Raw genomic sequence first — 16499 nt, forward strand, 5'->3', positions numbered from 1 at the left:
CAGCCACATGGTAAATTAATTGTATATCGGTCTATCTGCTGGTAAAGTGGAAGGAAGAAGAGAGAGGGGGAAGGAGATGCTGCACTCCTCCATGCAGAACAAATGCTAGGGCTGCTTTCAGCCTGCCAGTGGATTGTAGTTTAAAAAAGTGGATTTTAAAAAAGTGTATTGATCACTAAGTTAGACTAACAACTTCTTCCACAGAATCTGGCTTGGTACTTCTAATTGTTACGTGGAAAGCCAGGGACTAGCCAGATAGTATTAGAAATGCAGGTGAATAGCCTATTACACATCTCTTCTATCACTCAAAAAACAGTTGTTAGCTTGGAGGTTTTCACTCTGTTTTGCTTTCAGATAGCCATGATGCTGTTTTGCGATTCAATGGGGCTCCTATCAAGGGGTTTCAAGAAGATGTGGGGCAAAAGACAACAATTCGTCTTGTGAACTCCCAGGTAGGTCTGACTAATATGTGCCAAATGGGCCAAGCGTGGCAGAGCTGTGTACCTCCCCTGTGCTGCCTGGGAGCTGAGCAGCAGGCTGAAATAACAACATCCACGGGTCTTCTGCATTCATCTGCTGCTGGGAGGTCTTTAAAATGAAGCTGGGGAGAACAGGGCTTTCTATCCAATTTCTCCTGTCCCTAGCAGATAGCCATAGGATGGGAACATCTTTCCTTTCCAGGGGACAGCTGGTAAATCTGAGGTTACTGCAGTTAAACTAGCACGTGCTAGCTAACGTGCAGAAGCCTGCTTGCAATTTACAGCAGGCACAAAGTAATTTGATTTTTGTCTTGGCTCGAAGCCTCATTGTTAGTACAGGAAGGCCAGCTGCATGCTTGCTGCTGTGCTTTGGGAGTGTGAGGCAGGAATGACACTGCAGCTCAGCTAACACTGCTCAGCAGACTGAGGGGTGCCAAGAGACAAGTTGTGTCTGCCCCGGAGTTGGGTATGAAGAATGAAGGAAGTTTATGTGGCTTTTAATAAAAGAACAATACTTTTCTGCCCAGCGATTCTGTAGACCCTTAGATAACGCATTAACCAGGGCTGTTCAATGGCTGAAGACAATTGGCAAAGGACCCACCTTTAAAGCTGTAGCCTGCACACAGCCAGGAGAGGATAGGGGCTCTGGTGGCAGTCGGAGGGTCCAGGACCTGATTGCAGAGCATTACAGAAAGTACCTTTAATGCAAGGCGTTGCTTACCGAGTTAAATTTTCTCTGACTGAGAGCTCTTTCTAGGTATGAGGCTGTACGTCTGCTAATTTTCTTTGGACTCCAGAAGGCTTTGAAGCAGACTCTCAGTGGTTAGGAACATGTCTAGCAATACATTAGCAGGGTTAGTATGCCACCCGTTCAGGAGCAGAGTGAGACCCACAACAGAGACTGTCGCTGCTCTAGGTACATCTCAGATGGTGTTTGCACCCTACTTCCATGTGTCTGTTACCTCCCCATGTTTGCCCATTTCAGGGAGAGAAATTTTCAAGTGTGGACATGCAGAGAGAACAGGAAATCACAGTAGTGCATGCTGGTGAGGGAATGGAGTGGGACAGTAAATACGGAATAGGCCAAGGGCCCCTGGATGAAAGACCTGGTGCAGCATTGCAGCACAGAGTATGAGCACCTCCTCATCCAGGAAGAGGGGGAGGAGGCTGTAGGCACATGAAGACTGGGGGAGCGAGTCAGGGAGAGTTGGGGGACTGAAGCGTAGCTTTTGTACTCCAGAACCGAAAAGGCAGTTTGCTTTCCTCACCCCAAAGCTAAGATTTATAGGCCTGGAGATTTCTCATCTGCCTCTGTGTGAGGAGTCCATGGGTGCTGCCGTGTAACAAGGTTTGAAGTTTCTCAAAGCATCAGTAGGAGCTTGGCCATCCTCTTCAAAGGCAAGACGCGGAGCTAGCTTGTAACCAGTTTCCCTAGTTCATTTTGTGTGTCTTTTGAAGTACATTCTTGCTTCTTGTGTGAATGCTCTTTCTGCCCTTGGGTCTCGCCTTCTCCCCTTGCTACCATGCTCTGTTCTGCTGCTTTCTGCATCTCAATTCCCCTGTGTTAAACCACCAGTCAGATGCCGGACGGTTCGTCCTTTCTGAACCAGTCTGTTTTTTAGCAGTCATATCTGGCTGCTGACATCCTTCTTCCTCTGCCCTGTTTGACCTCTCCGGTTTTTTATCTGTCCCTTCTGTGTGTATTTTTATGATGTCAGATAGGTGTTATCACTTAAGAAACCTTTCTTTGGAGGATGTGCTCATTGCCAAACTTACTGTGATATGAAACCAGCAAAAACATGTACATGACCTGTGTGATACTAGGGTTATCTGCACAGGGAGGAGGGTAACTGTGTGATTGTACAGCTGTAATATAGCAGTAATAGCTCTCCATGTGGATGCTCTTATTTTGGACAAAGTGTAGTTATAGCCACATCATTATAGTGCTTCTGTTCTTCATGCAGATCAGCCTGCAGCCATGGGTTTTTCATCTGCTGCCATCCCTTCTGAACAGAGACACCAGCTAAGAAGACTTGAATTGCAGGGAGAGCAAAGTTGTTCCAGTTATTAGAGTTAACTCAAAGTTAACTCAAAATGTAGCATTGATCTAGCTGCTGAACAGGGCAAAAGATGCTCTCCATGTGAATAGTGCAGAGTCTCTCTTCTGGAGTTTCTAAGCTGAACAGCTCTAATTGCAGTCCCTGTTATCTTCAGGAATCACTGGATTGGGAGCCTGGTTTTCTTCTGTGTTTTTTATTTGCACTTTTAATGGTTCAGCGCTGTTTTAGTCATGGCAACATCATTTTAACCTTCTTGTTAGTAGGGTTGCCTGATCACACTTTGTTTTCAGCTTGCTGCAGGAGCTGTGCCTTGCAGAGAGCTCTTGCAGGCATCAGGTACTGGCTGGACAAGCTGTAATTTGTTCTTGTTCTGGGTTTGGCTTTTCTTGTAAGTGGTCACTGGGAACAGGGATGGGATTGTGGCTTGGCTACTCTTATTTTGGCTCTTACTATTGATCAGTCCTCAGCCCATTCCCAAAATGAAGCAAATGGGATCTTCTGAATCTAATATGTCAAAACTAGTCTGTATTGAGTAGTATCCCTTTGGCACATGTGGCCAGTGGCCCTAAGTTGCTTAATAATTATTTTAAGATATTTTTCTGTAATTTGGGGACCAGTCTCTAGCACATATCTGGCGTGGATGGTTTTAACAGTAGAGTGGGGTATCTTGTGCATCTGTGTTCATAGGGAAAGATCAATAGATTGATACTGGCAGGAGGGGGGGAAATTTGGCATCCTCAGATCTGAGGATAGGCTTGTAGGTCCACCACCTTGGTAGTCATTCTAACTAAAGAAATCCTTTAACATTACCTTGCTTATTTTCTTAGACCTTCACTGGTTCATCAGTACTCCTTCCTTTAATGGCATGTTTTTCTGCAGTCTCATGCAAGGCATCGATTTGCCCTGGGAAAGCAGTCACATCTTGTGAAAATAAGGGCTGAAGAGTGTGCAGAGGGAGTGCAAATGTCATTCGGTAGGACACAACTCCTTTCTGCAGAGCTGACCAAAGTCCAGAGTACGTCATTCCTCCCAGCCCTTGTTTACAGTTCTCCTTGGCTGGCTTCTCACTGTTGTGGAGAGCACTCTGCTTTGGCTGTGTTTGCTGTCATTGGCACTAACGAGTCTGCAGGGAGGAAGAGAAAGGAGATAGCACATCAGTGGAATGGCGTAAGATTGTGATGGGAAAGGAGGACATGTTTAGATTACAGAGCATTGACTGTGGTAGCTGGAGAGAAGGAACTCATTTTGACACAGTCAGTAAACGTACCAGGAGGGTTAGGGGCTGAATTAGCAAGATACTGGCTAAACAGGGAATTGGCTAAAGAGCAAATTAACTAGGAAATTAATAGGTCGCTAACTAAATAGGATCAAAAAGCTGGGCAAGTCATGTAGCAATTTAAATGAATTTAACTACTTGGAAAGAATCAGTCAGTATTAAACAGAACAAGTAGGCACTAAAGGTATCTGGGGAGCCAGATTCCTCCAGTAAACGGGTTAAGTGACCAATAGATAACTAGTTGTGCCAAGAGCCAGCTCTGTGGCGTGGGGAAGGAAACAGCAAACACCCTGTGGCTGTGGAGGTGCTCCCCACCTGGTTTCTTATCCCTTTGCTTTTGTGCCTGTCCCAGCTCTCTAGGGGTTTGTGTGCCTCTGCCAACTCACATGGCGTTGCTTGGCTGACCTTTGCTTTCTCTGATGCTCAATCTCCCTCAAATCCCCCTTTCATGTGTTTCACATCAGAAAAGTTCCTGAAAGATTTCTAGCCTTTAAATAGAAACAATGAAATGAAAAAGCTCCTGTGTTCCATGCCCTATTCCTGTCCTGTTGCAGTGCTCCATCCCACTCGTACCTGGCTAAGGGGATGGCTGGTGCCAGCTGGCATGCACTCGCCTTGCCTCTGCCTCTGGTGTCCGTGGACTGGAGACAGAAGTTCACACCTGCAGCCTTGCACGCTTCAGCTAACAAGTGGCCTAGATATTTTAGCTACTGTAGGGAAATGAAACCAGGCAGTACATGTGGTCGAGGCCAAAGCCTAATCCCGCAGAGTTAAGAACAGATGTGAGGAAACCCTTTTTGCTTTTGGAATCATTTGCATCTGGGCTGGCCAGAGTGTCCTTGTGCTCTGGTTATGAGGACAGCCAGGAAGGCAGCCTGCTGCTGGGGGCAGCAGGGATGCTCAAGGATAAATTGGCTAGCTCTTAATTAGATCCATGGAGAAAAACGGAATAAATGGGAGCCGATTTTTATGATGATGCTTTTCTTCAGTGGATGTTTATAAGCGGTGCCTGTACAGGTTATGCCTTTGGGTGGGGAGGACGGGAGATCAGTCCCTGTCTTGTGTGATTCTGACCGCTTGGTCTTGCTACAGATGTGGGTTACCCTTGGGTGCCACATGCTGTAGAGGGCAACTTCTCTGTTTGAACCACCTGGTTCTGTTCCTTTGGGAAAACCACTGGTGGAGCAGTCTCTCTCCACCAATACTGTCTCTAGCCCTTGTGCTTTGCTGTTGTGGTGCTTTCCTTCTCATTGCTGCTCTGAGGGGATTCAGACCTCCCTCGCCCACGTCACACCATCCTGCTCCGGAGAGGTGAGGTGGGGCTTGGTGCAAGGCAGGGTCACCTGGGGGTGCCGTGGCCACCCACGTCTCTTGCAGCAGCGGTCTCGCAGCAAGTTGGCCCGGTGCTGAGCCCTGTCTGCCTGAGTTTGTCCTGCTCGGGAAACCACCCGCATGCAGGCTTGTTCTGGTTCAAGTGAAGGTTTTGGATAAAGGCAACAGTGCGTTTGTGTTAGGCTCTTACTGGACTGTCCCGGTGACTGGTGGCAGCAACTGATGTTCCCACCTGCCTCTGGTAGTTGTAGCGATGGTATCCATCATACAAGCTGCATCACTTTATGGGTCCTGGCCTCGTTTTATTATTGAAGATGGATAGAGAAAACCTCGTAAAGTGTAAATGGCAGTCTTTCATGTGACTGGCCACTAAATCCTATGCGGCTAGACAGGGCTGGAGTGAGCGTTGGAAGGGCATCACTGGGGGTTGTGTCCTTGCCTGCATACAGTGGGGCATGCTCAAACACTGGCAGTGGAGTGGCTGTGGCTGTATTCAGGTATGTTTTACTGCTTGGCTGCCTGCTAATTCTGACAGCATACTGTATATTATTGTATTTGTTGTTGTTTTTCAAGCTCATAACTGTTGAGGAGCAGCAGTTCCTGAGGGAAGCACTATATAACACTGGAATCTTAATTGTCTGGGATCCAGCACCATATCATGCAGAAATTGATGAGGTAAGGCGTGACTTTTCTGTAAATAAAATCAGTCATATACTTTTAAGTGCATCTGTTAACCCACCTCTTCCTAATATGGGCACTCACTCATTTTAAGGCCATTCTTGTTTACCTCTTCGTTATCATGGGTATATCCATATGGACTTCTGAGAATATCCCGTGTGTGGGTGCTCCTGGGGAAACACTTGCCTGTTCCTGATTCCTGTAAAGGGCCTCAGGCCAGGTGTAACGGGTCCCACCTTTACTTTTGCATGGGCTGATGCTGCAGGGAGGACGTCACTACTGGCTGCAGCAGTTGTCGTCTCATCAGAGGATGACTCCTCTTTCTGACAGTTGCTGTAAGATTTTCTGATGGTTAATGCTTGGATATTTCAAGCACCAAGTCAGACATGAGATACACTCAATGCATTATGAATGGATTGGGAAACCCTCTGAAGATCTTGGGAAATGTCTCTTCTCTGTGTCAGCTAGGCTTTCACTTGTGGGTGTTGCAATCCCTCTAGCATTCACTTTTCATTGGAGTACAAAAGGGCGTTATTTGATAAGTGATGAGCTTTGGAGGGTCAGGGTGAAAGCAGGTAGGAGTGAATAGTCCATTCTTTGCTTTTATTTTAAGCTCTGTCTGTAACTGAGAGGTCTTTGCGTTCCTTTCCTGGATTGCATTTCGTATTTTCTCACTGATGTTTATTCTTGTGTCTAGTTCCACACTTCCAGGAGACATGAGGGTATATGTACGGCATGTTTAAGAGTCAGTAAAACCAGGATGGAATATTTTTAGCATAGGAAAAAAATCTCAAAATTACTTTAAGAAAACATAAACCCTTCCTTCCTAAGTGTTCTTACTGAAAGGGGAAGTTTTAGGATGGAAATCAGCTCAGCCTGGTTTAAGAGCCTGTGCTGGGGACACGTGCCTGCAGAATAGGATGCTTTGTACTCCAGCGTGGAGAGGGGTCAGGGTCTGTAACATTTAAGGCAGAGTCCTCAACATCATCTGCTATTGGGGGGTGCATAATTAAATTATACAAGGTGCTGATCTTGTTTAATGGTCCTTCACTGAGATTTGGGTTTTCCCTGCTCTGTTCACTGAGTCAAGTCACCACAGTGACCTGAGGGGCAGATGAGGTGGTGGGGGACAGCGAGTGAGTGGATGTAAGTATAGCCAGACCTTTTCCCCCTGGCAGCAGCAGGTTCACTCACCCTTGTTTCCTCTTGGTTATGGGAAAGTATGGGCTAGAAATAAAAAGAGTCTGACTTGTTTCTGTTTTGCAGTGGTACAGAAAACCAGACTACAACTTTTTTGAAAGCTATAAGTTGTATCGTAGTGCACATCCAGAGCAGCCCTTCTATATCCTGAATCCAAAAATGCAGTGGCAACTCTGGGATATTCTGCAGGAGAATTCCCTGGAGCATATTCAACCTAACCCACCATCATCAGGAATGCTTGGTAAGCCCTCTAAACTTCTTGTTCAGTTTGCAGGCAGGAACTCTCCAGGATGCCTTTTTTCAAAGACAGCTACAGATTTATGGTGCTTATCAGAGTTGCTTTTACAGTGTTTGTCTTACACCAAAATTTAAGCTTCCTGTCTTTAAAGTAGCAGCTCAGTTGTGTTAAAGTAAGCAGTTTGCAGCACCCCTCTGAAACAGCAGTTACAAACATGGCCTGGTTCCACGTGCAAACACGAGAGCAGATAGCAACATCAAAATGGTCTCTAGGATTTCTAGCTTCTAGTGCCAGAGCAGTTCCCACGGGATGTGAGAGGAAGGATACGGCTCTTGTGGGGTCAGATATTGTCAGGCAAAACTGGTTACTGCAGATGAAATCTAAATGCTTGTCTGTTTATCCTTTCCATATATAAATATGGAAATATATATATGAAAAAATATATATAGCTAAAGACTTAATGGGGAGCTGGGGATGGTCAGACTGAATAGTTGCCCTGAAAAGTTGTGATATTCCCCCTTATTCAGCATGCTAACACCTTATTTGTCAGCATGCTAAATCCAGCCTCTCAGGGAAGAGGCTCATTTTACATTCTGCTGTTGCAAAGCTTTTCCTTCTTATTGGAGAGCAGATCTCATGACCAGCTGAATAAAAAGGAGTGAACTTCTCAGGAAGTTCACATGTATTTGAAATCACAGCATAGACGTATGGTCCTGTTTGCCACGTGGATGTCCAACTGCTGTGCTTCAGCCTCTCCTCTGCTGCTATCTCTGCTCCCATCACTGCTGGGGCACAGGCACCCTTCTACCTCTGTGCAAACAGAGTCACTTCTTATTTTTGCTGGTCAAATGTCTAATTTTCTTCCACTACCTTGCTCTTGCCCAGCACTTATTACATCATTGCCGGGATACGTGCAGAACAACTGCGTAACAGCATAGTCAATGACTTCAGCAGCAAAATTGTTAACTGGAGTTAGGAGCTCAAAGGCAAGGCAGGCACGGAGCCACATCAGACAGCAAATTCCTCTGTGGCTTAACTTTGGGCCAAGTTATCTGCTTTGTAAAACAAGTCACCTTGCCAGACTCTGGGGCGCAGACAAGTTCCAGTCTACAGCTCTGGGTTTCCTGGAAGGTCTAAGTGTGGATGAAAATTGTTATTTGAAAAGGTGGATGAAAACATGTTTAAAATGCACCTTAGTTAAACAAGTGGTTTCACGGATGGGTTCCTCTAATGTCTTGTAAACTGTGTTCCTCTGATCATGCATGGTCCCTGATGTCTCAAATGCTGCGTGAATTTTCTGTGATACTATACGTTGGTTCTATTTCCCTAGTATGTTCTCGCTATTTCTTGCACTTGGAAGAAAAGTAGCCCGTAGCTATGGCTTACTTCTGCTCTGGCTAGAAAGTTGACAAGTCGGTCTGTGCCCAGGGCTGGCGCGAATGTCCTTGGGTGGTTCCTGTGCCTCTCGGAAGACACAGGAGGGCAGCACTGCTCTGCTGTGGGGGACCTGGGGGAGCCTGGGGAGCAGAGGCTGCTCCCTCTCCCCCAGCCATCTCCAAGCACAGTCGCTTTCACATCCCCTGCCTTCACAAGAGGCAGGTGGAGAAATGGTGAAGGTCGTCTCATCGCTGCTTACCCAAGCAGGTTTGCGAAGGGCTGTTTGGATCTGCTAATTGTAGCACACAGTTGGCAGACGCCCAAGTTTCCACGAAGGTCACAGAGAATGGTAGCACACTTAAAAATTGGCCTTTTGGCATGGCTGTCGCTATCAACAATCTGCTGTTATCAAGTCAATCGTGCGCTTTGCAAGAGAGGGCTTCAGAGAACAGCCCTGTCTGGCCAGACTTGTTTTTTCCCCCTCTCGTCTGAATGTTCAAAAAGAAAACCCTTCCCCTTGGAGCTGGATGCTTCTTGCTGACCGCCTGTCTCACTGGCACGTTTAATCAGTTCTCTGGTTTGACATGGGGATGTCTGCTTTCTTTCCCTCCCTAGGCATCGTGATCATGATGACACTCTGTGATGAAGTGGACGTGTATGAATTTCTCCCTTCTAAACGGCAGACGGACATTTGCCACTATTACCAGAAGTTTCATGACCGTGCCTGTACCATGGGAGCTTACCACCCCCTCCTGTTTGAGAAAAACTTGGTGAAGCACATAAACCAGGGCACAGATGAGGACATTTATATTCAAGGGAAAGTTACTTTGCCCGGCTTCCGAAATGTGCATTGCTAGCAAATCAGTTTTTAGTGTCTTTCAGAATTTTTCTTTATTGTCAAAGCACTTTTTAAATCAGAGTTGTCAGATTTGTTAGGTCTAAGCACTGGTGTGTTTTGACAGCTCTTCCGTGTCGCAACACTTGCTCTTAGGACTTTGTTGCCTAACTTCTCCCAGCTGTAAGGTGGTGTTAATACATTGTGGTACATCCACGCGGTATCTGCGTGAGCCACTGCAATAAATTTACTCCCGGTGGAGCCAGGCTCATGCAGCCAGTGGATATCTCTGTCTTCATCTCAATCAATGATGGTGTATGGGAGGCGCAGGAGATGCTCTCTAAGCAGAGATGGCACAAGTCAGGATCAAATGCCGAATATGGTTCGGTTTGCTTCAAAGGGGTTATGACAGCCAAAAGCCTGGTCCATTGAGAAACAAGAAGAATAATTTAAAACTTGTTCCCAAAGTCCTAGGAGCTCTTTGGAGCAGGGCTGATTTATGGAAACACTGTCAAAGCTGTGTACCGATAAGCTAAACCCCTAGTCCAAAATATTTGATTTTTATAAACAGTTTGTAAAATAACCATGGCAACTTCCTTTTGAATTTTAAGACTTCTGAAACCATTCAGGTGGCATTTTTGGCAAAGGAAGAGGGAGGCAATTCACAATTCAGTGATTCTTGCGAGACTTTTTAATATTTTTACTTTTTTTTTAATTACTTAAAATAAATTTTAGTGAACGTTTACTCCTCCACTACAGTGCTGTGCTTGGTACAGAAGCAGCCTTATTTCAGAAGCATTTTTGGGAAGATGCTCCAAGGCACAAATGGGAGAACTCACTGGAATTAGGTACCTCTTTCCAGCTCTCTGCTGATCTACCTTTGCAATTGTTGACAAATTACTTGCTGGCTCATCTCCAGTAACAAATACCACGTAGCTGCTGCTAGGTGAGTTCCAGTTTTCTGCAAGTGAACCGAGGTGATCTCTCGGCTGCTGTGTGCTCTTTCTGAATAGGTGGGGAGCAGATGCATCGCTTCCATGCTTCATGACTGGTGGGCAGGGAGAGTGTGCATGCTTCTCATGCTCTCTTTCATGGGGGGGGGGCCCTTTTTTCTGCTTGAGAGGAGTCTGCGGCAGCATGGTCGAAGTAGTAGCTCTGCAATCTCTGTATGTCAGCGAGAAAACCTTCCCTGTCCTGTTCCGTACTGATGTGTTTCATGATGTCTGTAAAGAAAGCTTTTCCTTCTCCTGTTTTTAATAAATCCTGTGAAGCCATTTGCCCTTTCTTGCCTTGGCGAAACCAGTGTAAATGTCACTGCTCCGTGGCCCCTGGGACCTGTACCAGCCTTGCGCCAGCGCAGGAAGAGCTGGGAGGGAGCTGCCCACCTGCTCGTTCCAGCAAGCCCATGGCTCATGCCCTGTCTTGGTGAGGGCAGCTGCCAAGCTGTTCCTCCAGCTCTGAGGCTGGCTTTCTGCAGGCCCATTGGATGGATTGGAGCTGTCAGTGTTTACAGTTTGTGTGTCATGTTGTATATTTATATAGAAAAAAAAAATTCAGGTCCTTACACTACTGCTCAGGAGCACTAGGACAAGAATGCAATGAAGCCCGTGAGCAGTTGTGTCTTCTCAAGCATTCATTTCCACTGTTAGGCAAGGAGAGAGCTTACAGAGGAAAAGCCTGCAGGGGTTGTTTGGGAGAGCCATAGCAAACCTCTCTCCATCTCCACTCTGAGTTTGTAACAGTCCTACCTCTGGCCCTTGGATCAAGGAGTTGTCTGTCACAGCGATTTGCCTTCTTACTATGTATTTAGTTGGGATTTTAATAGCTTCTGCTCTTTTTCCCTAGGCTGTCTCACTTGTTATTTCTCACAATGTTATTTTCCCCCACCTCCCCTGTTGGGGTGACCAGACCAGCCACCCTCCTTTGCTGGGACCGTGTAATGGATGGATGGTACCTTGCTGCAGGGGAGGAAGCACTGCCTCAGGAAGCAAGCACAGTCTGCCTGCTGTTCACCTGGGGGTCCTCCAAACCACCTTCTCCTCTGCCGTGTGCCTGCAAGAAGACATAATGTTAAACAGGCTCCCCAGGGTCTTTCAGAACCCTCAGTTACTTACAGGCAATAGTGTTGCACTGGGCATGAAATTTCAAACATTATGCTATTTTAGCTAGATCCAACATCTGATTCATTTACAATCTAAACAGAGTTTTACAGGAATTGTGACAGAGCTTAAAATAGGCTGGTGTTAACCCTCCTTTTTTTTTTTCTCTCTTTTTGGCTGTATAGATTCAAATTTAATATAAATTGCAAGTGACAGCAAGTCTGTTGTTTAGAAGAGCCAAGTTTAGGTTAGTGGGCAGTAATAGCTAGACTGTAATGAAAGCTTTATCCCTGCAGTTCTAACCATTTCCAGAGTGTGAACAGCTTTCTATCCATGTGGAAAGCAGGAAGAGGGCAACGCTGCCCTTTCCAGTTAGCCACCGAAGGGCTAAGTACTGGGAAAGATGCTCCATAATGATATGGGAAGGGTGTGGGGGAAGGTCAGCACGTCTGGGGAGGAGGAGAATGAAAGGATTATTTTAGGTTATGATGTAGGAAAGATCTCTCCTCTTGACTGTGGTGTTATTTCTGCTTCTGAGTATTGCTTAGAAATTATCTTCCTTAGCTGTAACTTCATAACTCCTCCCTGAAGTATAAACTAGCACTTGCACAAGCTACAATCTTTGAAGTACTGAAAGTGAAGGGGAAAGGAAAGGGAATGAAAGGGAAATACTGGAAGGTGACGGGAACTCTAGCTTAATTTCAGAGAGACATCACCCCTGCATTGTCTTGACTTCAAGTTTAAACTTTGCATTATCCAGTATTCCACCTATTTCTGCAGCTATGCTGATTAATTAGCAAAAAGCATATTTTAGTATGACAGTGGATTGGTCAATAAACACTGTCAAGATACCTGATTTCTAAGTGTGGGCTCTTGGGAGCACATCTCAGTCCTTGCTTGCCATTTTGAAAACCTAGCTGAGCCAGATTGAAAAAAACCAGCTGTGAAGACATAGAATTCCAAAGCCAGAGGCAGTTTCTGGAGGAAATCTCAATGTTTGATAAGACTTGTGATAATCAAATATTATAATTTAGTTAGACAAGGCAGTAGAAACTGATTTGTGATGTTAAGATACTAGGAAGTGAAAGGGTTTTTTTTTTCTCCACGCTATAAATATACCCATCTTACAAAAGAGTCTAGTCTTAAATGTATTAACATGGAATAGGGAGCAAAAATTGTTCTTGATCAGACACTTCAGCTGGAAACAGTTTCTTCTTCTTTGCCTTTAGGTGTACTACAGAGCCAGGGGCACAGGTGAGGAGAGGTTATCTGGTAGGACTAGAGCCCAGAGGAGGTGAGTGCAGCTGTCAGGGGCTCATGGTTGGACGAGGAAGTATTTGGGCAATGTAAAAACAATGACAGTATGTTACTGGCAGAGGAACATTGGACTTCATTGTCTGTGAAGGAGAGCTTTCATTGTCTGGGCTGACAAAACTGCCTGTGGTTTTTTTTTTGTTTTGCTTTCACTAAAGAAAAAAAGGGAGAAAAGTCCCAGAAATTCAAATTGTATGCACCTGAGTCAACACACACTTCCTCACCTCCCTGAGAAGAATAGTATGGTTGAGTGGGAACTAGATCTGACAAGACACTAGTATATCAACAGTGATGATTAGAAAAATACATGCTGGCACTCCTGGAGAGAAACACCAGACACCCCAGCCACATACTCCTTTTGTTTGCTCTGTGTGCACCCAACTAATGGTGCGGGTACAAGCAAGATGGCTTATTCTTCTCTCTTGTGTGCCATGAAGTCTGATGCTCTTGCCCAGTACTGTGGATGTTTGTTTTCACTTGTGAATTCTACCAGCCTGGCAGGGAAAGTTCACGTGCTGTGGGTGATAGTACAAGGCACAGTGCAGAAGCATCAGGCTTCATTCTGGGGCAAATAATTTGTGGGCGTGGCCATATACATATATCTTAGATCCTAGCAAACACTCCAGAAACAATGTGCCTCAGGGATGGAAATGCCCTGGTGAATTTATAGGGAAGATGAAAGCTGGAAAGAGCTTGTGGATGTATGGACATACTACCTGGTGTCCTGAGAAGGGAGCTGCCTGCACTCACTATATTCAGCATAGCACCACCTGGAGCTCATGAGCTCACTGGGAAATGCTGGGTAGAAGCTGGCTTTGTGCCTCACTCCTGGTGAGAAGGAGCCACAGATGAGGACTCCTTTCTGAAGACAGAACTTGCTAGGAAGAGAATGTGCTTGTTTCTAGCTTGTTTTTAAAATGCAGATGAAGGAAAACTGGTAAGTGGCTCTATCTGCTCTGTGAGCAAATAGCTTCTTCTGTGTTTGAACTAAACTCAACAAGCTGCTTAGCAGGCTTGTCTTGTGAAAGGTATGGAAAAGGGGTTCAATACACAAGACTGTGACTGGTCCTTCCAGTAACAAAATCGAGGGAGATCTGGTGTCTCCTGGAGTTGGTAATGCACAGCTCCTATCATGCATAACTTGTCTGCTGTTCTCGAGTTAGTTACAGAGGGCTTCTTTCAGGGGATTGTGCTAGAGGGTTGCAAACACAGCACCCTCACACTATCCCCACTGAAAAAGGAAGGAGCCCTTGTAGGGGCCAGCTTTCACACTCCATCTTTCATCCAAGTCTTGTGAAATGCCTTCCCTCCATAGATAAGTAGCCCACGCTGCTACGTATCTTCCAGGATGTCAGCCCTCCATTCAGGTGGGATCTCGGGCCATAGTCCAACCACTCTTACAGGGAGAGCTCTGAAACTCTGATGTTTATTGTTCATTCACCTATTTGCTTTTCTGAGTGCGTGTGCTGGCAGACCTTCATCTGCCTGCAGGATGATCCAGGATGTCCTCCAGCGGGAGAACAAACACTCATACCCATGTCTCCTAGAGGATGAGCTGATGCAATACGATGTTTGTGTCTCCAGGTTTTGTATGAGTTTGTATCTGTTCACTTGCCTAAACTTATCTTGCAACTTCATGTGTGGTAAAAGGAGAATTTCAAATCGATTGCATCTTTTGACAGCCAGGTCAGACTTGAAGCTTAGCACTCTACCATTAAATTGTGTTCAATGTACAATGAACAAAACTAATTTGGGGAGAAAATTCAAGCAATGAGTATTTGGAAAAAAAAGAAAAATTCCTCTGTTCAAGGTATGTTTTCGGTGTTTACAAAGGCAGAATGGAAGGTGAGCAGGGAAAAACTGACCTGGGAAATGGTTTGGAAAAGTGTGCATCTAGTGCAATTTGTTCCAAATAACTCTCTGAAAGCCAGGGAAGGGGAGGAGCGGAGGGAGTTGACTGAAAGTGGTTTGGTTTGGTGCAAGTAACTTCTGGCAGAAACTAGATCTCTTTAAACAGAAACAAATACTTCCCAAAATGCAGTGAACTTGGCTTGCTGTCTCCAAGCAAGCTCTGAGCATGCTGATGGTTTTGAAGGTCAGTGTGCATTGAAAGCTCTGCTTCTGGGAACAAAACCAACTTGGAATGACTTTATTTCCACTCATGCAAATATCTTGCAGTGCATTTCCTGCCTGGGCCTGGCATCCTTTACAAAAACAGTAGCGAGGTACTTCCACGAGCCAGCGCAGTTTCAAACCTGTGACAAACCCCTTTTCAGGAGATGCCAATGGCTGTTCTGCATGTCAGAAAACATTACAATTTTAACATGGGGATGTGTAGTTCACAGTTGCAAGGAATTCTAAAACCTCCTGTGGGTCTGTGAAGCCCCTGGGGTGGAAAGTAGTTTGCTGTAACAGACCAATGGGAGCTTTCAAAATCTCCATCTGGGTTGATCACTCTATAAACATTGCAGAAGTTATCTCCATGTCCTCTCCGAGAAAGTGGATCTGGGAGGATTCGTGGGGTCATGGCTATCGGCACATGAAAGAAGATGATGCTTCTCGGCGCGGTGAATAGGCACGTTGGCTCTGCTGCACCGGCAGTCCTCCTCTCCCTGTGTGCTGCCGTGGCTGTGCCAGCTGTGTGGCATTGAGGCGGACAGAGGGGTGAGCTTCTACCCCCTTCAGCATGGGGACACAAAACTGGTCAGCAGTGGTATTAATCCTTCCATGTGTCCCGTTGTATCGGTGCAGGAGAACCTCAGAAGGAGGGTCCTTGTAACAAGGTGATTCAATCAGCCAAGCTTTTACTAATCCTGCTCCAGAAAAGCTCTCTGGTGTGTGTTATCACCTGTGCCAAGCCTTAGTAATTCACACAAAACCCTTGATGGGTGCTTACCTTGTACTTCTCTGGTGACCCTGAAGTGCCCTAGGCCACTGTCAAAATGTGGACTGAGTTCTTCTCTGATATTGAAAGACTAAAATGAAATGCAGGGCCCTCAATGGTGAAAATGGTACTAGCATTTGCAGCACTTATTTCCATTCCCAAAAGAAAATAAATTCACTAGTACGTGTGAAAGTAGGCTGTATTTTATTAAAAGTCAGTTTAAGGTACATCTGGCAGCATAAGATAGGAAAACTGAACTGCAAGCTCAACGTGTGGTTTATGTATTACAAAATCAGTGTTACTTATGGTGTCTGAAGTGTTGCCTAAACACTAATCTTAAGTATACAGAGGAGGAACTTACTTAGCTTTCTCCTGCTCAGCTGAGCGTTCCACACCTATTCAGAAATGCTGAATAGCTGCATTACCGCTTAAAATACTTCTCAAAAATGGAGCCAGATCTTTAACTGGGATAAATCAATGAAGTATCCTGCCTTCAAGGAAGCTCTAAATCATTTTAATGAACCAAGAATCTGTTTCCCCTCTCAGCTGCCTGTTTTTAATTTGGGTATCTTCACAGACATTATCCTATCTGATTCTTTCTTGGTTTACCAAAGAGATATTAAAGGCCCACATTTCTTAAGGAAATGTGTGTGAGGGGGCATTTGCACTTGAATTTAGGAAGAAGGCTGAGCAAGCAATTAAAGCTGGACCTCCTGTGTCTAGGACA

General features: G+C 45.5%; 1 protein-coding gene across 9 annotated transcripts in view; it reads left to right on the forward strand.

Annotated features, from left to right (window-relative positions):
* The window catches only part of ST6GAL1 (ST6 beta-galactoside alpha-2,6-sialyltransferase 1), a 47813-nt gene extending 37064 nt beyond the window's left edge, over positions 1 to 10749 (forward strand). For 8 of the 9 annotated variants that reach the window (XM_049802194.1, XM_049802201.1, XM_049802197.1 and 5 more), the window contains 4 exons: positions 355 to 452; positions 5721 to 5822; positions 7092 to 7266; positions 9256 to 10749. In XM_049802194.1, coding sequence (XP_049658151.1) covers positions 355 to 452; positions 5721 to 5822; positions 7092 to 7266; positions 9256 to 9497 — 617 coding nt within the window. In that variant the 3' untranslated portion in view covers positions 9498 to 10749. The remainder of the gene's footprint in view (positions 1 to 354; positions 453 to 5720; positions 5823 to 7091; positions 7267 to 9255) is intronic. The other variant, XM_049802202.1, reaches the window with a different exon arrangement.
* Positions 10750 to 16499: the final 5750 nt, after the last annotated feature.

This window comes from Accipiter gentilis, chromosome 6, assembly GCF_929443795.1.
Source record: "Accipiter gentilis chromosome 6, bAccGen1.1, whole genome shotgun sequence".
NCBI lineage: Eukaryota > Metazoa > Chordata > Aves > Accipitriformes > Accipitridae > Astur > Astur gentilis.